Source organism: Calypte anna, chromosome 1, assembly GCF_003957555.1.
Source record: "Calypte anna isolate BGI_N300 chromosome 1, bCalAnn1_v1.p, whole genome shotgun sequence".
In the NCBI taxonomy this organism is placed as follows: domain Eukaryota; kingdom Metazoa; phylum Chordata; class Aves; order Apodiformes; family Trochilidae; genus Calypte; species Calypte anna.
This window is the reverse complement of record NC_044244.1, coordinates 61,498,947-61,526,170: the sequence shown is the minus strand read 5'-3', so window position 1 is coordinate 61,526,170 and position 27,224 is coordinate 61,498,947. Positions and strand designations below refer to the sequence as shown.

Below are 27,224 nucleotides of genomic sequence, written 5' to 3'. Positions count from 1 at the left end.
GAAGTGGTGGAGTTCAGCAAATGATGGCAGCTTGTCAAAGCTTCCTCCAGAGAGCAAAAGCTCACCCAAGTGCACTTTACTTGGGCAAAGCTATTCCATCTCCTTCACTTTTGTTTTCTTGATTTGACAGATGAGGGCTATGATGGAAAAGGCAGAAAAGGGCACTTTTCACAAGGGTCAGAAAGAAATGGATTTTACATTTTGGATGGAGCAAACCAAGGCAAAGTGTTGATGAACATACTGTGCTTCAGGCAACTTAATAAAACTCACATTACAAAGATCACTACAAATCATCTGCATGAGCTTAAAGTCTTAACCATATGTGCTGCATTACACTGCAACCTGATGGCCTCAGGTAGAAAGAAAAATTCTTCCTGATTCAACACTAGCTATTATAGAACAATAACCCACCACTTCCTTTTGGGTTCGGCTTTGTTTTTTCCTTTGATTTTTTTTTTGGGGGGGGGTTGGTTGTTGTTTTGTTTTGTTTGCTGAGGGTTTTTTTAACCTCTAATGAGCTTGTTTTAGAGTCTGAGCAGATCTAGAAATCTCTTTCTGTTGCAAACAGCCCCTCGACAGCATGGCAGAGTGGCTGTCTCAGAACGAGGACAGAGATGTTGAAACACAGAGGCAAATTGATCCAATCGATCTCTAGGAGAGTTGAGAAGCACACAGTCCTCAGAGACCTTTATTTTTTTGTTCAATCTGCAATGAAAGGGACTAGCAGTAAACTGGAGAGAGCCAGTTTTTTATAAGCTGGGAGGAAAATTATTATAGAACTGTAGAAGTTTGGGGATCTTCCAGCTGGTTTAAATGATTTGGCTTCCTTATGAATGTACTAGATGGGAAAAAACAAAAAGAAAACTCCTGAAGGTCAGCCATGAGTGCTGTAGGTATCGCATGACACCGAGTCCTCAATTTATTCTCAAACATTCTATTTAGAGATGGGGATGGGGAGGAAGGAGAAATACAGAGGGGGAACAGAGACTATTGCATTCGTATGTAAATATGGATTAAGGAAGCAGACTTCCTGCACAACACCTTACACAAATGAGCAATATCAAGAGAGGGACCAGAAAGAAACTCAATTTACTCTGTGCTCCACTGGCTACTGTGGCAATTATTCAGGTGAGGTGTAAATTCAGATTCCCCCACAAAGTGCTGATCTGACCCCACTCTGCCATGGGTCATAAAGCATCCTTTACTGATGTGTGAAATACCACTTCCCAAAAGGAGTAGGAGCCAATTATTTGCCTCCTTCTTTTGATTTTCCCTTTTGGGTGCACAGGCTCAGCCATTATGCATGCCATACTGATAGTTGGACAGGGAAGCAGTAACATTTCTAAAATGCTTGGAGAGGGAGCATTTGTTTCAGCTGAAACTTCAGTTATTCCAGCCCAGATCTGCAAATAACTTTGCCAGTCTCACACTGCACTTCTGAGAGCTCTACAAGAGAAATACATGGAGTTGAATTGACCAGCCTTCAGCAACCCGGGTTGGGAAGGAAAATGAGCAGCATCTTAATAGCCTCCTTTTTCTATCCCATCCCTGGGAAAAGTGGGACTGTTATTGAATCTAACTCTTTTTCTACATTTCTTATTTAGAAAATGTCCAAAATAGACATGCTGTTCACTGAGAAATGCTTCCCCTCCCCCCCTGTTTTGTTTTGTGTTTTTATTTAGGCTCTTTTTTATTTTTTTCTTTTAAATTTTTTGCAGATGGCTAGGGTTAATAATAAAAAGCAGTTCTGTTTAAGCAAAGCTTTTTAGGATGTCTAGTTTTGTGCCTGTGTTTTGTTTTGTTTTGCATCAATCTAATGAATTTATTTTCATCCTTTTTGTGAGTCAACAGGAGCTCATGCTTTTACCCTGCTTCCTCCAAGGTCAGCAGGCTGCACTCTGCTTTGGTTCCTTGCTGGCACCAGCTGAGTTTTGGGCTGGCTGGAGAACTGCAGACCTGGGGCTGCCCTGCTGCCAGCTCCTCTGCTCGGGCAGGGGTGAGCAGGCTGGCAGCAGCAGCTGCTTCCAGAAGACGTCCCAGCACCTCTGGTTGCACGCAGGTTCTTCATCTCCTTCACCCAACTCCTGGGCACAGAATAAGGCCATCTACATGGTTTTGACTTGATGCAAATATAGGTGCACGTGGAAGTATTTCAAACGTGTAACTGTGTATGGGTCTCAATGACATGTCCAGAATAAAGACTGTATTCTACCAGATCACACCCCCTTGTCTCAGCCAACCATCCTCCAGTTGCACACAAACTCACTTACAAACTCAAACATGCCAGATATTCAATAGATTTCAATTTCTTTTTCTCTCTTACTGGCTTTGCAAGGCCACATCTGCTATAAATAATATCAGCATCCACCAAGTTACAGAAAGGGAAGCTGAAACCCGACAGACTCCATCCCACTTTCACTTCTGTCAACAGTCACCTCTTGCTGATTTCACAGCAGGAATCATAACTTCTTTCCACTTCTTTATTATTATTTTTTAAAACAACTTTTGGTAGAGGGCCAGCACTTGATGAAGAATAAAACAGTCCCACTGGGTGCTGTTCGTCTGTGCCCTGCCAGCATTCCTAGTGCTAATGGAAATGCTGCTCAGGATTTACAGCACTTGTGAGAGCACATCATCACTCGGGATCATCACCACTCCTTGGGAGGATGTGATCCCTCTCCTGCCCTCTTTGCTCCACTAACTATCACCAGGACAGTGTGCATCAGGAATCTGACAGAGCAATCTGCTCTCTCAAAACAAAGCACTCCAAGCTACATACTGGAATGCTGTTGAAAACCTCTTTAAGAAAAGCAGCAGCAGAGGGGGTGTCCTGCAAAGCTGACTTTTACCAAGGGAAATGAGCCTCCCCATGGACCCTTTTGATCAGCAGCGAAAGGGTAGGGGAGGATTGATGCAGAGCCACATTCCCTGAGTCAGCCCCTAGGGACCATCTTTCTATATCCATCAGCTACAGAGGGAGCTCACTTCTCTCACACCCACACTGTCCAGGCGCCACACAGGCTCTGACAAAAATAATTAGAGCTACTCATGGAGAAAAGATACCTTTTGAATCCGGTATTTATTGAGCAGAAGAGTGAAGGATACTTTGACCCACTTGGCAACCCTGCCTTTGAGGTCCCAGCAAATGATACCAGCTCTGATGGAAAAATATGTTGCTGAGCCTCAGAAAGTATGGGGCTGACTTTTCCTTTGCTGCTCCACGGGTCAATCAAAGAGACAGATTCATAAGTGGAAAAGCTTTTGGCATCTCACAATAGCAGTACACAGACAGGCTGCCTCTTGACTACAAATAGCATTGATAGGGTAACACATGTTTAAAATCAGTAATGAGAAGGCCAGAGGAGAACTTATCCAGAGCCCCAAGTGCCAGCCCGTTTAAACAGCACTTTGGCAGAAGCAACCCTGGAAAAACAAGGTGGAGATATTTACTTTATGGCTTGCAGATTGTCTGTGTCAGTGTACTCATACCTCAGACATCCACTTCAGCCAAGACACAGAGACCAAAGAATTCCCAAGAGGCTAAACTCAGATGGGCTCTTTGGGACCACAACCTTTGGGGTCAGAGAGGGGAGTGCCCGGCTGCCTCACCCATGGCCACTGGGTTTTGTCCAGAAGTCCATCTCGCCATGATCACTTCTGAAGTGGCTACTAGCCATGCTGCTGGGCTTCTCCTCAGAGACACAAATCTTGGTAATTATCACCACTGTCTCTGTATGCAAGCAAGCTGCCCATCCCACACTCTACTACAGTACCTATAAGGTGGCTCTCCAGAAACATATGGTCAGAAATCAGAAATTTCAAAGACTTCACCTCCAGCATGGCTCCATGAATTAAACCAAGCAATCCACAGCAATGCCAAGCACAGGAAAAACTGCAACACCACCACTGGAAATGATGTGGGAGGATGGAAGACACATAATTCCTTGTGCTCTCAAAAAAGGGGCTAGTGAGTGTGCTTGGTACAATGCAACTTCACCAGCAAGTAAACATTTTGTAACAAGCAGCTTCTCATCCCAAATGACTTCCCAGTTTTTTGTAGAAGTAACAATTACCAAGCCTTCCAGATGTCCTCAAGCTGCTTGATGGCAACTTTTCAGAGCAAGTGTGTGGAAAATGTATAACTGCTCCCCAAATGAAGCTGACTGCAGATGTGACTCCTTCCATTCCTACCACTGCTTTCCTTAAGTGAGTTTTGTAAACAGCCACACTTAATTCAAGTCAACCATGCAAAAGTACTCCCCAATCAACCAAACCAACACCCATAAGAAAAAAACCACAGCTTTTAAAATATCCAAAACAACAAAAAACTGCTCAAAAAACTACCTGCCCAACCAGTGTTTCTTAGGACTTCCCTACCCATGTTTTAGAGGGGGTTTTCAAGACTCTTTCACAACTCTGCAGCATCTGCTGCATGCATGTCTACCTCTGTGCTACTGAGGCATTGCAGGGCCCAGACTGTCAGAGACCTTGGGACACCATGACAGACCCCCCATAACACATTGCAAACACTGTTCTTACATTTGGGTATAAACACAGAGAAGTGGGTGGCCATCTCACCAGTTTTGTTCCTCCTACTGACTTAATACTCAGCACTGTGGTAAGAGCCTGAAAGGGAGACCTGTTTCAAAGCAGTAATATTGGCAACCTAGAAAGAAGGATGGGAGAGACAGACAGACAGCTCTGGCATAGATTTTACAGGACACATTCAGGATCTTTACCCCACTGTGGATTCACATAAATTCAGAGGGTTACGTGGTTTCCCTTCCTTTGACTGCTTAAAAAAGGACACACTCCATCTTTTGGGGGAAGAAGACTGACACATTTCAAAGTTTTCATTTCTACCCCAAGAACACAGAAGAGAAGGGTAAGGTTGCATAAGAAGATACTGTTTCAGAGATAAACCAGTCCAAAATTAACATTGTTCCCAAGATTTCAACAAGAATGACTCCCAACTCGAGGACTAAAGACACCCCATTTACATAAAAATGCGCTGTCATGAGACTAGAGTTTCATATTATAAAAGTCAAAGAAAAGCAACTTTTTAAACCAAGCTAACTTTTTTTAACCTATTGCTAACCCTAAAAACCTGTTAGATTATTTTTTTTCCTAAACTCTAAGGCATACACTTTTCTCCAGGAGACTGAACCATTGCCAAACCCATATTGTTATCCCAGGATCTTAAAGCGCTTTGCAAAGCCATTAATTAAAACTCACACAGCAAGAAGAAGGGAATAAGGCTTGATCTTTTGTTTCACAGCAAGGAAAACACCACCACCAGGAAAAAGAAAAAATGGACAAAAATATTTGACAACATACCAACTATCTCAAAGAAAACACACTGCAGAGGACAGCAGAGAGGTGTTGCTGGGAGGACAGAGAGATGTGGGGGGGGTGGAGAGTAAAACCCAGCATTTTATCTCAGCAGTGTTTTTACTAGACTATGTTTCTAGTAGGCAATATTAGGTTAATTGAAATTGAGAAAGGAGATGCAAGAGCCAGTTTTCTTAATTCTGGCCTTCCTCTGTTTTCTCACCACACCTGCACAAGTGCCACATCCAAACACACCATCCATACCATCCAAAACAAAGCAGTTGCTAATTATCCTAGCTCATTATAAGGATGCCTCATCTGTACTTCTTTCAAGATTTAATACAGAGTCATTATTTCTCTCTGCAGCACGATTTCCCATTCAAGTGTGTGAAAATGAAGGCAGCAGCTATTTAAATGCAATTTGCAACATGGTCTTTATGTATTAATTCCTTACTGTCTTCTGGGAACATATTCTTACATTGGGTACCTAATCCATAAATATACATTCATTTGTTTAACAAATTTGTGGACAAAAGAAAAGCAGAACTAAAGTAAGATTTTAATTTCTACTGAACAGCACACATTTATTACTTATGTGTTATAACATAAACACATTCTATCAAAGTGAACTACAGTTAAGAAAATAATTAATAAAGCCTTACCAAGACAGCAGGGCTAGAAAGTAAAATAAAGTGAACTCATTCTCATTGGGCAGCATTTGCTGATTTTGTAATTGTTCTTTCCCTTAAAAATAACAATAAATACAATCTCTTAGGGAGTGGGGACTGATAAGTAGTTTTGCAGACAGAAAGAGCAACCTGAAAAGCTGCGAGTTCAGCAGCAAAGCAGCAGTGCTTTCCCAAAGGCAGCAGGTAAGAGGATATCACAGTTCACCACATACTGCAGCAGGTCTCTATCCAAAAGGCTGGCACACATCCTGAGCAGAGAATTTCTCAATCTGAGCCATACAGAGCTATGACAGCACAGGGGCAGGAGGGATAGGGAGAAAGCAGGGGGACAGAGGAGAAAAGCTGTTTAGGATGGTTTTCTTAAAATAAATAGCTCCATATTATCATAGAATCAGCTGGGTTGGAAGGGACCTCAGAGATCATCAAGTCCAACCCTTGATCCACTACCGCTGCAGTTACCAGACCATGGCACTGAGTGCCACATCCAGTCTCTCTTTAAATATCTCCAGGGACGGAGAATCCACTACTTCCCTGGGCAGCCCATTCCAATGTCTGATCACCCTCTCGGTAAAGAAATTCTTTCTAATCTCCAACCTAAACCTCCCCTGGCACAACTTGAGACCCTTCCCTCTTGTCTTGCTGAGAGTTGCCTGGGAAAAGAGACCACCCCCCTCCTGGCTACACCCTCCTTTCAGGTAGTTGTAGAGAGTGATGAGGTCTCCCCTGAGCCTCCTCTTCTCCAGCCTGAACAGCCCCAGCTCCCTCAGCCTCTCCTCATAGGGCCTGTGCTCGAGTCCCTTCACCAGCCTGGTTGCCCTCCTTTGGACCTGTTCCAGGACCTCGATATCCTTCCTAAACTGAGGGGCCCAGAATTGGACACAGTACTCGAAGTGTGGCCTCACCAGGGCTGAGTACAGGGGCAGAATCACTTCCCTGGACCTGTTGGCCACACTGTTCCTGATACAGGCCAGGATGCCATTGGCCTTCTTGGCCACCTGGGCACACTGCTGGCTCATATTCAGCTTCCTGTCAATCCAGACTCCCAGGTCCCTTTCTGTCTGGCTGCTCTCAGCCACTCTGTGCCCAGCCTGGAGCGCTGCATGGGGTTGTTGTGGCCAAAGTGCAGGACCCGGCACTTGGCCGTGTTGAACCTCATCCCGTTGGAATCAGCCCAACTCTCCAGTCTGTCCAGGTCCCTCTGCAGAGCCCTCCTGCCTTCCAGCTGATCCACACTTCCCCCCAGCTTAGTGTCATCTGCAAATTTGCTGATGATGGCTTCAATCCCCTTGATTAAAGATATTACTGAACCAGAAATAAAGAAATATTACAAAGGGAAGATGTAACCACTCACGCTTGTAAACTTTCAGCTCTTGCAACCCTAGTAGATAACTGATACCATGGCTGCTACTCAGAGGAGATGCTGTGGCATCCATGCATGAAGCCATCTATTGCCCAGCACCAAAGGCAACACAACAGAAAACTTCAGCCTTCACATCAGGTCTGGAGACTGCATCACACAGTCTATTTTTGTTACGGAAAAGAATGTTTTCAGATCAAATTTGTTTCCAAAACAAAGGAATTCACCTCCCAAGGCCTGCCAAGGAGAAAGGGGACAACATTCCTTCCTCTGCTCTCAGGAAATTAAAGTTACCCAACTGCTGGGAGGTTTTAAGAAGCCTCAGTCTCTTCCTGATGCCAATATTGAAAGGTGTCAAATGCCTTCACCTCTCATTGCCATCAGAGGGTGGTGAGGGAGTAGAGCACCACACATCTAAGCTCAGGCAGAAAGTTTATTTTGTCCTCTGAACAAGAAACACTTCAGACAACTAATATACGCAGCTCCAAGTTATTTCCTCTTTACTTTTGGGGGATTTTTTCTTTAGTTAAAGAGGAGCTGGTACCACTGTTGGGCAGTGGGTACTTATTAATGGAAAGCCATTCTTCTGAAGAGGTTGTTCCACAGCTGACAGACAGAACAAGCCAGCCCACAGAGGACTTCCCTCACCCAGCAGCAACCTAAGCTACAACCCATCTAACAAAAGCTACAGTATTCTTTCACATGCCTATAGAGGCCAGCTGTAGCCCAGGAAAGCCCCCAGCTTCACCTGAAGACCTACCTAGTCAGCCTTGGGGTTGTGCCAGGCATGAGGATGACCATGCCCACACACCTCCCAAGGGAGGTTACAGAGGTGCACCCCCTTCCTCTCAAACCTCAGCAGTCCTTTTAGACTGTCTACCTGACATGGAGCAAGGCAGAACTGCTCAGTAAAAGGCACTCTTTCCACGGGACTTTGTGGATGGAAATCCATGGCAAAGACAGCAAAAAAAGACATTACCAAAATGGAAGGACAATCGTCCTTTTCTTAATTCACGATTCACATTATCTTTGCTTACAGGCTCCATCAGTTTCACACAACTGTTCAGGCTCTGACACAAAGGGTGGGAAGGACTCCATCAAGAGGTGCAAATGAAGCTTATCCAACATGATCATGAAAAGGCAGCTGATGTCTCCAAAAGGCTGATACAATGACAACTATTGCCTCTGGGAGTCCAGAAGAAAGCAAGAAGCAGCAAGCGCCTTTACTAACAAGGTGGGAAAGTGCCGAGATTTAAGTTTAGGTCCAGTCTAAGTTTCAGTTCTCACCTCACTTAGGTCTGTTTCACATTAGTGTACATCAAAGGATAAGCACAAGCCACTATCCAAAATAATTCATTTTTCCTGTCCTCCAGTTGCCAAAATAAAGCAGAAGGTTCTCTACTGCTTCATTCTTAAAGAGACCTTACAGATACATGGTGGGGTTAGTGGTGATATGTTTTTATCCTATGCTTTTGATGTTGCTGGTGATTTTTTTTTTGTTCTATGCTTTCTCAAAATGACTGAAAGTCAGAATGAAAAGCATAAGTTTCTGAAGCTGATGAGATTTTCATGGCACTTGACCAAAGAAAATAATTAAAAATAAAAAGCAAGTACTCCAAACATATCCTTCTCCTTGGCAAAAGCAAAGGCAGCTTCTCTGGGGAATCTCAGACATTGTCACTACACAAAGCTTGCCTAGAGAACACCAGTTAAAGAAGGTTATTTATTACATTATTTAGTAATAACCCATGGAAATCTTCTGAGTTCCCTCCCCAGGAACATTTATGAAATAAAGTTGCACACTTTAACATCAGTCTAGTATTTCACTTGACAGTCTCTTTAGTTTCCTGTGCCTCCACCTTTACACACAGGGACACAAAGAAAGACAAAAGAAATGCACATATGTTAAAAGAAAATGTAAACACAAGGGTTAAGTGGGCATAAAATTGCCATTGAGACATTTAGGATGAGAAAAGAAAGCTTTCCAAGCAAATTCATCAGAATGTAGAGGAGCCTTGCACCAGGACCCATGGAGATGATCCAGCTGGACACAAGGCAGCACTCAGCCAACCTGTGAAAGGGATGAGGTAACTGGTTGTACATGGGAACAGAGGATTGTGCCTGATGAGCACAGTCAGATGATGCCTTTACCATCTGATGTTCCTTTGACAAGAAGGAGAACATTACTTTAAGACCCCCTGCAAACTGTCTTCTGGGTCGTATTGGTTCATTTGAGGTTTGTTTTTCTTTCACTGAATCAGAGTACACCTCTCTTCTTGCTAAAGCCACGGCAGCTCAATCAGGGAAGCTATTGAACAAAACAAGCATTAACAAATTAGAAAAGGCTTTTAAAATTAGTGGTTGGCAATTCACCAAGCCTATCTTAAGGCGGTGAGAAGAATTCCAAAGGTAGGTTTAGCAAACCGGTCAGATCTGCACTGTTCACTTGCAAGGGGCCTGCATCCTGCCACAAGGATAGCAGAGATGTGGAAACCTCAGCTGTAACAAATGCAAACAGAGTTACAGGGCTCGACACCAGCTGTTTGGTTGCAATGACCCAGTAATCATCCTGATTATGTGTCCCAGTTACTGGGGGACTCTGCTAGAGGGATTAGCAGGTTGTGATCATCACACTAAGCTCTACTCAAAAAAGCATTAAGCGTGAGGACTAAATATTCAAAATAATTTCATGCTCAAATACCTCAATGTCTGGAAGCCCAAGAGAAGACAAGTCCTAATTGGCAGAAAGCATTACTCCTTCAGACGACTGTGCTGGGAATCCCACATTTCAAAGGAAGGCCCTAGGAGCATCATCTGGACTCGCTCAAGAGCCCTGCAACTTTATCCAGTTGAAAACAACAGTCATTTTCTTCAAATGTAACTTGGGGGATGACCATGCCTCACTGAAATCCCATGAGTCTTGCCTCCCTAGAAGCCTCCTCCATGTCCTGGCAGAATTACCAGGGGGCCAGTAACAACAAAGCACCACACTAAATCAAAGTCAGTAATCTCAAACCCTGGGCCATGACAGGGAGGCAACTTTCATGATGATACAAAACACTTCCCTTGACTTTGATACAGAAATAGTTCTCTTTTTCAAGCTGTCACACACATTTTCTTCCTGAATAGTCTTTTAAATAAGATATTGGACATCAGATCTGCGACCCATTAAAATACTAAGCTTTGAAGGCAGAAAACACTTCTAGAAATTATCTTGGGAATCTTGCTGAACTTCATCATATTTGGGGTCATCATTCTTTCCATATAAGTGTGCACTTCATTACTTGGTAATGGAACAATAAATGCACTCCAGTTATGTAAGATGCACCTCTAATTTGTAAGGGGTGTCTGAAGAGGTAATGATAGATTCTTAAAAAATGAAATGTGAGAACACGAAACTTGTTAAGTAAAAGATAATGGTACCCATGGAGTAGTCCACCAGCTAGGTCACAGTCTCAGATGGTATAAAGGAAAAAAGCTGATGTTATGTCTTACATCTACTTAAAAATTGAACCCAGAGCCAAATTAATCATCTTACTTTGTGCTTTAATCTGACTAAATCTTGCAAATGAAGCATCATCAGCGTAGGTCAACACCTGACATCCCTGCTTCTCTGACAGCTTCCTGCACACTCCAGATAAGGCTGCCAGCAATTCAGCAGAAGTGATTTTTGCCCTCTGCAATTATGCTGCCTGATTATAAAACATACTGAATGCAAAATAAAGACAACAATCTATATATTATCTTGTTTCTAAAACCAGATTCAATATAAAACCTGTTAGAAACTATATAGTGAGAGACAATTTTGTCTTTGTCTGTCCAAATTTTCTCCATCTCCTTTTCTCCAGCTTTACTGTGAACAAGGGCTCTGTGAAGCCTTTTAAAAACTGCGTGTTCACTCACAGCCCTTCCAGACAAAATGTCAACTCCAGACTCTGAGCACTTGTGTTCATTAAGGATTCCATGGCAATGCTGGCAAGATCAAGAGCAGCACACTATCCAAATGTCATCTGTGTGTGCAGATGCAGTATCAAGTGCACCTCCTCATATGACTAATTTTCCAATTAAGATTGAAACACTGTTGTGCTAGAAACACAACAAACACACGGGAAGATCTTCTTCTTGCCCCACAGGGATTTATTACCAAAGCTACGCTAATTTTACCTTAATCTATTTGTTTTTACTCAGCAAAGCACTGACTTTTACAGTATGTAAATTTTTTGTTGCTGCAAAAAAATGAACTCTATTTCTCTGTTTTAGAACGGTTTAGCAGGACATCCATGGGAAAAAATAAATTAAACAAAAAAAGAAAAATGAGGAAAAAAAGAAAGGAGGTTGGCAAATGCTTAGCTTGCTTCACCATGTCTGATCTCAGTGACATTGCAGGCATATTATTAGTAGGATCTAAGCTACGTAATATAAGACTTGTTCAGATCTGAGTACATAAAACTGCATCACAACAGTTGCTGCTGGGCAGACATACCCTGAGGAAGTCCAGCCTTTCAGTCTATTTGGAAGAGTGATAAAACAAGCATCACAGACTGCAAAACTTTTAGCTAGGAGAGCCCTGTTTAATCTAGTGGAAAAAGACATAATGAGATCCAGTGCTTGGAAGCTGAAATTAGATAAATCAGACTAGAAATAGGCACACGTTTTTAACTGTGAGAACAGCATACCCCTGCAACCATCCACCTAAGGATATTCCAAATACTCCCTCACATCAAATCTTTAAGGCCAGGGCTGCTGACAGATGTGTGACACCACCCAAAGAGAAATGCAAGCTTCATGCAGTAATTCTTAGACAAAGCTCTGTCTCTTACAACATGCTCCTGCTCAGACTAGATGATCATAAATGGCCCCTCTTGACCTTAAAGATCTATTATGATGCTCTCAGTAATGGTAAAAATGTCTTGGAGGAGTTGTATCTCTGCACAACCCTGAGAGATCTCAAGATGGGTGAAAGTTCTGCGCCAATATCCCGTGTCATTTCCACCCTGTACAAACCATCTGAGGGCCAGGGAGAGGTTGAGCTGGACAGCTGGCATTTGGGTACCAAATTTAGTCCCTCACTCCTGGTTTGGCAGCAGCTGAAAGAACTGTAAAAGACCTTCACATACTTTGATGAAGCCAATTCCCTCCCAAAAACATGAACTGCCCAACACTGTCAGGGACTTGGAAAAAACAGAAAAACAGGCCAAATCCACATTTCCCAGCAGAGAGTTGCTACAGTGTAGACTTGATAAAACTGGCATAGCAGGAATGACAGAAGCTTCTCTCTTCCCCAGATAACTAAGTAATTTTAAAATAGTTAATTCCGGATAGAACTCGCAAAAGATTAGCTGTGGCTCAACAAACTGTAGAGATGGTAATTTTTAATTCAGTATAAAGTTGAACATCCTTGTGTAATAATGGCAGAGGTGGAGGACTATCAGGGAATAATCTTGTTTATGGATCAGTGAACTCAGAAAATTGCCAAGGCACTGTGAAACATATTCCTTATTCACACTTCGTAATTAACTGAGTGCTATGCAGAGACAGGGTGCTGCAATATTAAAGTCATCTTCATTATTAGAAAGCTGCTGGTTTGAACTGGGTTGCCACTGAGTGGTGTCTCATTTGGTTCTGGCATTTCCAAACTCCCAGGAGAGAGCACCTTCAATCCATCAAAAAGGGAGACTCCGAAAGTGTAACAGAGAGCAGAGAAAGCCTCTGGTCTACAACAAAAGTCTGGCTGATGCAGAGAGTAAAACATCTCCTTCCTTCCCTAGTGCCATTTGGGAGCATCCCTCTTTTAAAGGCAAATGAAAGAAGAAAATACAATTCTCTTAATTAATCCACACTGAAAGGTGCTTTTGATGGAGTCAAGAGGCCAAATCAGATCAAATCAAATAATGCAACAAATAGTGACATGAAAGCCCTGGGACAGCAACTATCACAGCTTGCACTGTCTAGATCTTCACTTAACAACAACAAATGCTGAAGCTTTCGGCTTGTGGGAAAGGGGGGAGGGGTTTCATCTTTTCAGCAAACTTTAAGAGAAATTGTCAATTTACTGGCAGAAATAGAAAGGCTTTTGCTGAGGTGGATCTGCTTCAGATTTGAAAAATCCTGGATTAAGCTTCTGCTTTATGTCAGATTTTGTTTATGAATTTGGGCAAATGCTCAGACTTTTTGCCCTTTGGAAAGCAAGAAAGGTATTGCTGCTTCTCTCTGGCTGCTGGAGCACAGACACTTGGACAGAGAGGGCAATGCACACGCTGGGTCCTGGGCAGCCCAGATAGCAGCTGCAGCACCTTTGCACTGTAACTGTAATATTAAAGAGGAGGAGAAAACCTCTGAAGCTGAGAAACAGCAATGAGAAGGATTCTGTGTGGTGGAGACGGAGTGGGTATCTGAGGAAGCCCAGGATCTTTGCCCAAGCCGGGCTACTTTGAGTTATTACTTATCCCCACATAGCACTTAAAAAAGGGACATTATATCATGAATGTATATCTAGGTAACTGAGGCCCAAATACCTCATCTACGAAGTCTGGTGGTGTCATTTCTGGCCCTGAAATCAGCTTGGCTCATCTTAGGTTAGTGCAGCATCTTGTTCCAGCCACTCCCCTGTAATGAGGAACAGGCCAGGCAGTTGCAGGATGCTCTCCAGCCAAAGCCAGTGCAGAGAATTGAAAAGACAGTAATAAAAGATACTCAGATTTTCCATTCAGGTTTTTTTTTTTTTACTGTACATCTCAATTACCTCCACAGACTGCAGTCAGAGCAAAATAATAAAGAAAAAAAAATAAGGGTGGTGCCATAAATCAGCATTGAAAATGCAGCTTGTGAGCAGCATAAGCAGCTGCCATGTTTAGAAAGAAACAGAACAGAAACAAGCAATAATACACTGAATAAAAATCCAGTGTGTCCCTGCATCTGATGTACAGCACATTATTCCAAAATCTCCCCTTCCTCTGCCCAATTTTCTAAGGATCTAATAAAGATCAAAGAGGCACAGGAAAGGGTGATAGGCTCATCAGACACCCAGAATAGCTTTTGCATGTGGAGATTTTCAACAGAATAGGGCTCTCCACCCTAGAAAGGGAGTACATATAAAGATACTATTAAATTATGAAGGGCTTGGGGAAGTGAACCAGAGAAATTACTTTCTAGTTCTTATCACACTAAGTCAAAGGGCTCCCATTGAAATTATCAGTTTTCAAGTAAAGGGAAAGATTTCTTCCTATGGTGTGTAATTAAATCACAGAACTCACTGTGACAAGGTGTCCTCAAAGTCAGAGAAGGGTTCTAAAAACAGAATTAATCAACTCCACAGAGACAGATTCGTGGAGAGGTCTTAAACACAATGCTCCAGATAAAGCATGAAGATTCATAGACTCTAAACCACTGACTGGCACATGCTTAGCATGCATGGTGAGGAAAGATAACCCTGCACTGGCCCCATTCCCATTCTTTTCTTCTCTGTGTGCCATCTAGTATTGACCACAGTCAGAAAACAGATGCTAGAACTAAACAGACCACTGGTTTGATATGGTATTCCCACAATGTTCTTCTGTTACGGTGAATATACTGATATGAGTTCAATAGACAAATTCTAATGTAGAGAAAAATGAAGTAAAAGGAAGGAATGGAATAATTATCCAAAATATCATGCAAAATTCCTATATTCATATTCACCCATGGCACTAAACCAAATGTATCAACATATGTCTTCTGGGTGAAAATCTATCCATCATCTCCAAAAGTTTATATGAGCAATGACTGAAGGAATTCAGTTTTCCACACTGAGTAATTCCATGATGGAGATACCATTCAGGATCATAAGCAGGTTCATAATAGTGCATCCACTGTACATCAGCCAAGATCAGCAAAGGAATGCTGATCTGTAAAAGGTAGATTAGAAAGACTGTCATTAGCAGCCACTTAGACCACAGAAAGGTGACAGCTATCTCAAGATGAAAATTCTGACACTTATACCAAAAACATTTGTACTCCGAGCAATCCATCTTCTGACATCAATTTGTGACATAATTAACACTGGAGAGAAAAGGAGAGAAAAGGGAGAAAAAGAAATGAAGTGAGCTTACTACCAAAATACAAAAGCAACATCTTTGCTTCAGACACTTACTGATAACTCACAGGCACAGCAGTGAAACAAGCTGTTGTCATAAGATTAAGCAGAGATTACAGTAAATGCAATTAAATCAAGCAATGTCAAAATATTGCAAGAGAACCCAAGGCAGCTTTGTCTCTACAGAAATTCTTAACATAGCTTGGCAAGAACAATATGTGTAATGGCATTGTATGATTGGATAAAACTGTATTTTATGGAAGGGAAATAAAGGTAATGTTCCCTCTCCTTTCCACCCTTGACTGATAATTACCATCTCCCTGAATTTTCTTTTGAACAATCAATAAAGTCATCATCCCCATGAAAAACAGAGAACAGACAGATTTTCCTTCTAATTTTTCTCTTCTAAAAAAAGAACCCAGCAGGTTTGTTAGCATCTTGCACAGATTAAAAGGAACCGTATTTTATTCCCTAGATTTTCTCCTAGTATAACCAAAGTGCAACCACAGTTTGTTTCAAAGTACAAATTTTATGTTTAATCTTTCCTTACTGTACAGCTGATTTGCAAAAAACAAGGGGTTCATAAATCAACAAAAGGAGAGATTAGAGCAGACTTTCAGCCCCCTGCCTGGACCGAGGAGCTATGGCAAACACACTACCAATAAAAGCTTTAAACAGGGTACAACGGAATTATCCACACACTAAAGAATGATAATTCCTTAAGACAACCTTTAAGAAAGGAGGTTAAAAGAAAAAATAAAATAAAAACAACCACAACAGATTTCATTAGAAGATTTTCATTTAAGCCATTTCATGATCAGTTGTGGGAAGTAATGAGAAATTGTAAGGCAAAGCAGAGCTTTACCAGATGCTATGAGACCTGTCAGGCCTGGGAAGCCAACCCTTGGTAGCAGAGTTCCAAGCACAAACCTCATCTTTTGAGGATCACTTCAGCCAGTACCTGAATTTCAGCATGAATGTATGAGAATGTGGAATGCATTTACAAGAGTCCCTTCTCTGCTGCAGCTTCCAGGAAATACATGTTCTGGAAAGTACTTAAAAAGAATAGCAACAAAAAATTTGCATTTCAAAGGTCTGCAGTAAGGAGAGAAATGTGTGTTCCAGCATTTCCAAGTCAAGTATAAGATTAAGGTTGCTAAAGCACAAGTTGGAAAAGTATATTGGGATAACTGAATTAAAAATGTGAAAGTGGATTAACTACTTTTCTTTTTCAGATTAAGTTGAAGATTAAGTTTCTAGTCAGGGAAGGATCTATTAATCTTAGAAAGCATACAGCGAGGATGAGAGAAGCATCAGACATGCTAACAGATTTTGTCTTTTTAAACCAAATATCAGGCCTCAGCAGCTACTTCGCATTAAAAATAAAAGTAACACTCATCACACAACTGGAACCATCCACTTAAGGTCATAGTTGATGAGATTGGTGTCCTCGTGGTTTTGAACAAATGACTGCTTGTATCAGCCTGGGAAAACACAAATCCACATCACTTAGTTCTGAGTGTCTCCTGTCCTTCACTTCATAGATGCTGTGACATCAGGTTCACAGGGGAGATATGGACCAGCCCAGGGTGCTGGACATTTCTCCCAAGGGAATAATGACAGGATCAGAGGAAATGGTCTGAAGTTGTGGTTTAGATTAGATATTAGGAAGAATTTCTTTACTGAAAGAGTGGTCAGGTGCTGGAACAGGCTGCCCAGAGAGGTGGTAGAGTCACAATCCCTGAAGGTATTTAAGAAATGAGTAGATGTGGCACTTCAGGGTATGCTTAAGTAGCTGAGATCATAGGGTTTTTTGCTTGGTGTGTGTGTTGGACTCGCTGATCTCAGAAGTTCTTTCCAACCATGACTATTCTGTGATTCTTTAAAAGAAAGCATCACTTCTTATTGAGGTAGGTAGTTACAGATGAATCCTTCACTCCTGAGAATAAGCCTAGAAGTTTCTACTACATGTCCAAAAAATGTCCCTGGAAATCAAAGGTGTGCAAGAGAAACTGTTCAATTAGATTAGGTCTGGGGAAATAATCTGGGCATCATCTATCTCTGAGTGTTGTGTTTTGTTGGTTGTTTTTTTTTATTTCCTGGGAGACTGAAATACCATTCTATGTCAAACCAACCCAGATTAACTGCAAGGAAAATGACCTGGCAAGCCATTAAAGTTTTTCTGTTTCTCAGTCGTTGTTAATTCCTTGACACTGGTTTACAGGGCTTTCAGAGAAAGCCGATGAACATGGGCATGCTGCTATTTCAAACGCTGGTTTAATGAGACTGCCACGAACTGTGAATAGAAAGGCAGTCCTGTGAAGCAAAGGGAATGAACAGAGTCTCCCGTGAGTCAGCTCTGGGACACACAGACTGCACCTACAAATTGGGAATTTCCAATTAGCAACAGAGAGAACAGAAGGGGCCGACATACAATGAAGTGACTGCAACTGCAGGGCTTAAATGAAGGAGCCATTAATGAGATAAAAAACCTTCTGCACATGAATGAATAAGCAATCAGCATCTTTCACAAGATGGGAAAAACAACCAAAGCCAGCCCTTAACTTCTCCTCCTGATTCTGTTTTTACACAGTGTGTTTTTTTGTCCCAAGCACTGTTTCCACTTACATAATGGCAAAAATGGTTTTTCATGGACTAACTGAAAGCCTAAAAGACCTTTAAAAGACTAAAAGTCTTCCCTAAAAAAGAAATAATAATAAATAAAAGAAGCTACAACATGTTAGGTGATCATCAGATAAGAAAGACAACATCAGACTCAGTCCTGACCCTTTTTTCTAACATTTAATGTACGGGAAGTCAAATTACTTAAGTTTACTTGCTGCTTTACTGAAATAAACAGTGCCTCTTGATACTGCTACATATTAATAGTGCAGGGGATCTTATGTACTGCCCACTCCCTTTTAAAGAAACATTTTAAAAGAGTGAGAGAGGTGTTTTTCTGCACTGCAAGACAAAAAACACTATCTGGAACAGCAGCTAAACCATTCCAACAACAATTTCAACCCAGCCTCTTCTATTCTAACAACCATACGTACAAGTGCTTGCTTTGCCACACACAAATAAGCCACAAGTGCAAGCACATGTGGCCCTGTGGCACACCAGGCACCAAAGCAGAGCAGGCTCCTGGCTTGTGCCTGGCTCTCTACAGTCCCTCCTCCTTCTCAAAACCAGGCCGGAAGCACGGGGAAAATTCATAGACTGGTTCGGGTTGGAAGGGACCTTAAAGATGATGGAGTTCCAACCCCCCTGCCATGGGCAGGGACACCTCCCAATACATCAGGTTGCTCAAGGCCCCATCCAACCTGGCCTTGAACACTTCTGGGAAGGGGGCATCATCAGCTTCTCTGGGCAGTCTGTTCCAGGCTCACACTAAAGAACTCTCGAGTTAGGTATGGGCAGAAGAAAGATGAACCCCCAAAGATGATGAAAAGAGGTAAAAAAGAAAGAGGTTTTACAACCTATAGAGCAGAAACCCACACAGGAAAGCAGATAAGGAAAGAGTCAGTGAGCACTGATAGCTGGAAAGCTCTCAAGGGACCTTGCTCCCTCTCTGGGCAAAGCTCCCACAGCAAAGACTGAACCTGAAAGACAGGAAGAATGGGGAACGTATGGAGGGTGTGATAGATGGCACAAGGATATAGGTAGGTGTTCTTGAAGTAGCTGGGCAAGGATTTTGAGGCTAGGAAGATAGCATATAGCTCTCCTAGGGAGAGGGAGTTTATCACAGTAGTTTTCAAAGAAAGCAACAAGACCTAAAAGGTAAAGCTCAAGGAGCAAAGATGGGAAGCAATTAAATGACTAAGAAGGAGCAAGCAAGGAAAGAGATGAGGGCAGGCTGGAGCAGATGGGGCAGGACAACAAACTGGGGAGACAAAGAAGGATGCCAGAAGCAGCTGCACATGCCAGTGTTATTATCATGTCATTGTGCCCCCTCTCCCAGCAAACACATAAGAGGAAAAGTCCCCCATCTCTTAATATTGACTCCTAGAGAGCACAATATACTGCTGCCACCAGCTAGTCTGCTCTCTCAAACAGCAGATGTTGATGAGGTGGATCCAAAGTTTTGATCCAACTGTTCAGTGACTCCCCACCCTAGAATTTCTGGCTATTCACTTCCCTCCCCTTCTTTTGAAAAGCAAGGAAATTACACATCCAGAAACTATGCCAAAAGTACTTTAAAAGATTACAGACTGAACCAACGAACTGCAAGGAAATACCAGCACCTGGTACTTTGTACACAGAGAAATTATCAAAGTCAATTTGTCTCAGAGCAAGACTTGAATAACATGAAGTAAATAGGTCCTGGGGCCATGCTCTGGGCAAGGAAGAAACAAAATATTGAATTGTTTCCCATTAAATGAGCGCGATCCATTCTAGGCAATAGAGCAGAAAAATTGTTATGTGATAGTGTAACTGAAGACTGTCATAATATAAACACACAACAGGGTAAAAATTTAATCAGGCCTATCTTACCTGGTGAGTAGATAATTTTGCAACCTAAAGATGTCTAAACAAGTCTTTCTGTGAGTGCACACAACATTAGTCATCACCCTACCAAAGCAGTCCTGTTTCCAAATAAACTCTAGTTAGCAAGCAGTGAGTTCAGTCACCGCATTGAAACAGCAGACTTCAAAAATTAAGACACATAACCCCACAAGCATCCCTAAAAGAGACAGTCCTTGCCTTTTGAGGGGGAGCCTTAAAACAACAGTCACATGGCACAAGTGGAGGTGGAAAAGAAGCATTCATTACTGTGCCTCATCTTCCAGCACATGGGAACAAGGAGATGTAATTTTTCTCTCAAGATAACACAGGGCTTCTCTGGAAGACAGTCACCAGCCAGAACGTGTATATGCTGGGCTGAATCCAAGGCTTTAAGCATTGGGGCACTCCCTTTTCCATGTGTTGCTGAAGAAGCAGAGCCTTCTGGTGGCCTCAGGTACATCTGAGTGTGACAGTAAACATCATCACTAAGTGCAGAAGAAGGAGAAGATTGCTGTTTATCACTAATGAACACTTCCTCAGAAGACAGGACATGGACACAGCAGTGGCTAAAGCTATTGCTCAGACTCACAATGGAAAAATGGTCTAAAGAACTGAGTTCAGAGAAAAGTAAACCACAGGCCAAAATCCACCTCTACAATACACCTCCCCAGTGGGGGCTGAGCTTCATTCATAACTTAAGCTTACTGAATAGCAAGAACAGCAGAGCCTTAGTAAACACTGCAATTTAAAAAAAGCTTGCAGCACTATAGGAGAAGCAGCCCACAGTTACCAGGATAACAAAGGGACTTATCTAAGCTGTCATCTTTCAGCACACACTGTTCCTAGGCCTTGGGACTCAGGGTCCTATATGTCCTTTGGGGTGAAAACACCACCATGTCATTCCTTTCACATTTCAGTATTAAGCATAAATTCCAAAAAATTCAGCCTACAGCCAGCAACAATGCAGTATTTCCTTTTCTGTCCTTTCACACAGAGGGAACACCAGCCTTTGCTCACAGCACCACAGACCAGGAGCTTGCTCCTTTATTTTCAAAACCTCACAACCCTCAGGAGATCACCAGGGAAAGAGGAAGGAAGCAAAAAGCTGAGGCTGGCTCCACTGCCTAATGCTCCAGGTTAATTGTTTTGCTTTCCTAGACAAGTAAAATCATCCTGACTCCCAGACTTTTTTTACCCCAGGATGAATCCCAAACCAGGCCACTGTCCTGGAATTTCTCCACCAAGACTATGGTGTTTGCAAAGGCAAGGACCTTTTAAGGCCAGTGTTAAGTATCTAGGTTTGGTTTTGTTGTTGTTGTATATTTGCTCCTGATGGAAATAATACATTAATAATAGTTACCTTAGGATTTTCTCAGAGACACGCAGTGCTTTTCACTGCTGTGCTTCATGTATGAAAGCAGCCACCACTGACCTTCAGGGTGTGCAAGTGCAACCTATGAAAGTTTCAAACAGAAAATGCCTTCTTTGCACCTTCTACAACTCAGGCAGTTTCATATTCTGAGCCATGGCTCGCTCTAAAACTCCTGGTGACAAATTCAAGGGAAGGTAAAGTTTGCACACATGAAATCTTCTATCTGGGAAACTGGTCACACTTTTCTGCCTCTGTCAGTTAAGAAACCAGAAAGTAGAATCACACTATATGGCAAAGGGAAGCACTAAAATCACTGCTGAGACTGCCGTATTATGTGAGTTTTTTCTGTATTTTGGAGTTTTTCATGCTAAAGCAAAAATGTGCTACCCTGTCAAATTAGCTTAAAAAAAATTTTTTTAAAAAATAACTGCTACACAGAAACATAAACAGAAGCACCCAGTGAGGAAAAGCCAAATCAACACCAAGCAATTGCTACACAGTGGCATGTTCTGTGTGCCAATGCTTTCCCTCTCCTCTCCCTCCTTCATGTCAGAACAGCATCTGTTTCAGCTCAAACACCGACTGCGCATGCTGCGCAGGGACTCAGGGAAGATACGTAGATATGTTAGGACCTCAACATACTTCTCCTCAGAGTATATCAAACTTAGGGCCAGCACAGCCAGCCTTGGAATGCAACCAGGTGTCCCCATCTTCTTTGCCCTGCTACTGCAAAAGGAAACAACATTGCTGCAGGCTTAGTCATCAGATCACATTTATCCCCGCTATAGCCTTTAGGATTTCATTGAATTTTGGATCAATGGGGTTTTGTGCCTGGATCCCACAGTGCTAACGATCAGTGAGCTCCCTCACTTTCTTTTGTACATACACAGAGTTTTAAAGTGATGGTGCTGAGCACTGCTCCAACTACACCTGCTTCCTCTCTCCTTCTCTTACCTGGCAAACAGTTTTTGCTGGGCTTTTTGTTTGTTTGTTTTTAAAGAGTAAGATAAAAACTAATGCAATGGTTCACGTACACAGAAAATCATAGAATCATAGAACGGCTCAGGTTGGAAGGGGCTTTTAAAGGTGATTCAGCCCAATGCCCCTGCAGTGTGCAGGGACATCTTCAACTGGGCCGTGTTGCTTGGAGCCCCGTCCAACCTGTTACCAAGGATGGCAGCATTAAATAACAGTCTATCATCTATTCTAAGGGTCAAGTCTCACCAGCTAAATCACCGACAGCAGATGCAATAAAAATCAGTTTCTAGGTCACCACAGAGAAATAGAGATTTTGGGTTCAAAAGTATGCAAGGAGCTTTGTTTTTCAAGAAGCTTAGACTGGGCCGACCACCAGCGTATTTACAAAGCTTAAATCCATCAGGATGATTAGGTGGGAGAAGGGTGTCTACACCCTGGATAGCATTTAGCTGGACAGCATTTAGCAGTGTTCAGTATAAGGCATATGTGATGTAGCATGACTATAACTAGATACAGCCTTGGAAAATAAAATAGTAAAAGAAGTAGATCTTGGTTTTCAGTGGGCCCAGCAAATCAAGAAAAAGAGAATGAGTGGCAATAACTACAGACCCAACTTGCACAAGGGACTGTAACAACCTCTTGTTTTACATATATCATCCTTGCTAATTATATTTGTGGATCTAGCATACTATCCCTGAGGTGAGCAATGATGTATTGGCACTGGTAAATACATTTTAATAGAACACATAAATGTATGCTGCACTGTCACCACGAAATCACTGAAGCTTATCCCAAACAGAAGTACAAGCTTTACAGAGAAGTCCCTGTCTACCCTTCTCCATTTGTGTCACACAGGAGGGCACACACGGTCACAAGCCTCTTCTTCCAGGTCTTAAAACTCAGGGAGACAGATCAAACTCGTACAAGATTCTCATTTCAGAATTATATGCCAGCATCCCCCAAAACTGCAATAAATCATGGTGAGAAACCCTGCAATTTCATCCAGACTAACTCAATTCTTACTCCTTAAGACAGTAGGACTGCAACTTACATATCTACTGTATAGCTGAGGAAAAATGCGAGGGACATTAAAGAACAGAAATCTCTCTGCACCAAGAATTTATATAACTAGCTCCAGTTACTATTAATTAGACAGATTCCCCTAACTCCTCCATTACATTTTCCTGTATTTTTCAGTTAGCTCTAGTAGCAAGACACATAATAAATCATTATTAAACAGAAACCAAATTGTTTACATCACAAGTACTTAAAAGTACAGATTAAGCAGTGAGCTTATGCCTAACAAGCTGGTGCACTAGATGAAGATACCTGAAGCCCAAGCTGCCTTTCAACTTTGGAGTCTTTGAAATATTATAAATCTTTTCCCCTCCCTTTTGTCACAGAAGATACCTACACAAGTCAGAGAAACATTGATTACAGTGGAGAAATTGTGCAATTTATTTTGTATACTTGACAGCAACTGCTTTTTTTTGCTTTTTTTTTCTTCTATAGCGAGGATTTAAATTTTTTCTAAAATGGATTGAACTTTAATAAAGCAATTGCCTTGCATGCTTTCTACTTCTTGTCATTCCGCATGCCAATAGCAATAAAGAAAGACTTTGTACAGAAAATATTTCAGCTATTTTAATCTGTCCTGTGAGAGCAGTCAGCAAATGGAAGCAAAGCAAAGACTGCAGTCATATGATCAGGTAGTGGTCCACAGACCTCCATGTGAGGTGGACTTCATTTTGAGAATCAGTGAGCAGCAACACATTTAATCATGCTTTTCCATACTACCCCAAGTACAGTCCATGTGTGGTTGAGACTTGAGAAAAAACTCTTGAAATTACAAATCCATAGCAGCACATTTATTTTTTATAATGAGTAGCAAACACTGACATTAGACAAGCAAGCACAGGTCAAGCTGTCCAGACTCTGAGTCTGTCATTCCACGCAACAAGAAGTTACCTGGCATTATCCTGCCTTCAGAAGAAAAAGGAATTCAGAGCAAGGCAAATAAAGAAGGTTGCTAACAGTGTTTCAGAGAAGTTTCTTTCGAAGCAGCTTCCATTAACCCATCCCAGGCTTTCTCCCACAGCTCACACAAATGTGCAGCAGCAGCAGGAGGCTTCCCTTCCCTCTCAGCCACTGGGACCCAGCCAGCCATACTTGGGGCATCCCACAACCAACCATCACACGTGTTGCAAGTGTGCTGCACACAGTCAGACACTTGAAAAGAGAAACTCAGCAGCTTATACCATGAGAACCTCTTTTTAAAAAGAAAGCAGCTATGTAATTGTGGAGCCTGATTTGCCATGTGCAGAAATCCTTTACTAAAGTTGAAGAGGCAGCTGCTGAAAAGCAAATGCAAATTGGCAGAGTGGATGAGTTCCCTCTGGAGCCATCCCATACACATGGTCTCTCCAACACAACTTATGTAGCCCTTTGTGAAGAGGCTGGAAAACCAGAGGCTTTCCCCTTGGTGTAAGGAAGAGATGTTCCCAAAGCAGGAGCAGAGGGATGGTGCCTCGAAAAAGTATAAAGCAAACTGGGGGGGGGGGGGAAAGGAGCAGAAGGAAGAAAAAAGAGAAACTGGGATAGAAGAAACAAGGAACAAGAAGATGAACCAAGACAGGAGATTTTTTTTACATTGATGCCCTCCACCATAGTATCTGTCAGGGAAAGCAGAAAAAAATGTTAAGTATCAAAGAGAACAAAAGCATTGGGAACAACATGGAGAGAGCAAAGGCAGCCTCATTAGTATCTTTCTTTATCTACTCCTCCCCACCAGGTCCTATATTTTAGGGGCAAGATGTTAAATGAGGCTTTTAGACAGCCCATTCTGGCTTGGCATTTCAGAAGGAACCAGGGTCACCCACACTTTCAAATTGTGCTACTCGTTTGGAGACACCAAAGAAATAAAGAGGAAATAAGATTCAAACAAACAACTTCAGAAGCTGTTCACAACAGCCACAAGAGTCTCCCTGCTAGAGCAGCCAGCACTTACCCACTTTGAAAAGCCTTGGCTGACTTAGTATTTCTGTGTCACAGATTCCCACATGGAGAGACAACACAACCAAACCCACTCCTGTCCTTGTTAAAAACAAGACCAAAAACCCAACCATCCCCATGTCACACCAGTCACACAAAACACCTGCAGGGCAGATCATCTTGAGTGGGTTGAACCATTTAAATGACAGGAAACAGACTCTGTGATCAGAGAAGTTACAGATCTCATGTAACACCTATATGCCTTTAATAATGATGCAGCAAGAAGATTTAAAAAAAAATCAAAACAAACCCACAAAACTAACAACAAACAAACAGCTCCTACTTAAGTGATTAATGTGGGCTATTATGTGGGAATAAAATATTCCCTTTCCCAGATTTCAGGAATGCTTCATGGAGCCTGTTCAAGTGTCATTAAACAATCAGAAAACTGCAGCACGTAATTCCTGATCTATTTAAGGACAAAAATGCTTTCTCCAAGGAACAGGTAGTGCAGGGCAATTCATTACCACAGGCCTCCAAATTAAATCATGCTGTGAGTGTTTTGTAGTTAAAACCAAAAGTCAGCAACAAAGGGCAAACTGGGAACAGGCTACCAGAGAACTTGCACAAAGGTCGAGGTTAAAAGAAAAAAAAACACCTCACACTCTGGCACAGAGCCATGGGCTGGCTGCTGAGTCACACCCCCCCTTAAATGCTCTTACTGAATCAGTGCTGTTCCACAGGAATAAGGTCACTAAACACTGGTCCCATGCCAGAACACGGCCCTGAATTATGGGACAGCCTTTCCTTCCCCAGTGAGATGCACAATGAACATGCTGAGAACTGCTGGATGGGAATGGTGAAAATCCTTCTGAGTTCCTGAGCCTGGCTCTCATAGTTGTACACACATACCTAGGCAGAAGGCAGAAGTGGGCATCACCTCTGCTTTTATACATATATATATATGTGTACACAAAAATATGCATACACAAACATACCTACATGTATGTATATCCATGTGCAGAAATCATATGTACAAGCATGTATATAAAGATATACAGCAATGCCACATAATATGCTGCTTGCACTGCACTCCCCTCACTTCAGTCATTATTGTATGCACCCACATATTCCCCCTCTTGAGAAACTACTGTTATAGTTTCAGCTTTCTCTGTGGAGAAGCTGGGAAGGAGAGCATTGCCTAACAATATCATATTAAGACAGAGACTCTTACAACATGGACTCACCAAATATTCTCCTGTTCCCAAGCAGAAGAAATGCACCTTTCAATTCCCTCCTCTTCATTCCCTTAACCCTCCTTCTACCTCCTCCTCACCCTCCCCGGTAGCATGAGAAAAACCACAGCGCACTTCATGATAAAACCAGCCAAAACACAGGGAACTGTTTTGACTCCTTAAAGTGGGATCAGCTGCAAACTGAGCCAGAAGGGAGCGGCAGGTAGCCAGCAATACCTCCGGATGGCCCACATGGCTTTGCTGGGCACAGAGAGGCCACTGCTGCGCTGCTCCTGGGGTGACGCTGGGTGGCAGGAGCTCCAGGTGCTCCGGTGAGCAAAGCGATGCTTCCCATTCTCCCGGCCAGCTGGAGGGACCTGCAGCGAGGCAGAAGGAGAAGCCACGGGCTGCCGGGCAGATCTCTGTTGGATTCCCCCGTTTCTCCTGATTACATACGCAGAAAAATGTGGGAGGGAGGGAAGAGGGGAAAGAAAAGGATTTAAGGATCTTTATTTCTGTGTTTACTTATCAGAAGGTTGAACATTATGAAAATAGCACAACACACTATAGAACTACAACAGATGACATTTTACTTAATTAAAAATACAAAGTTCTTGCATGCAGGGAGGACAGGATTGTTAGTTCCTGACTAGATCTAGAGGAAAAGACACTCAGACAGCTGAGCACTCTCATA

General features: G+C 42.4%; 1 protein-coding gene across 1 annotated transcript in view; it reads right to left on the bottom strand.

The window, feature by feature from the left end:
- TMTC1 (transmembrane O-mannosyltransferase targeting cadherins 1) overlaps positions 1-27,224 on the bottom strand; it is a 144,361-nt gene that overhangs the window by 99,477 nt on the left and 17,660 nt on the right. The window contains exon 5 of the mRNA XM_030469098.1: positions 26,768-26,974. Coding sequence (XP_030324958.1) covers positions 26,768-26,974 — 207 coding nt within the window. The remainder of the gene's footprint in view (positions 1-26,767; positions 26,975-27,224) is intronic.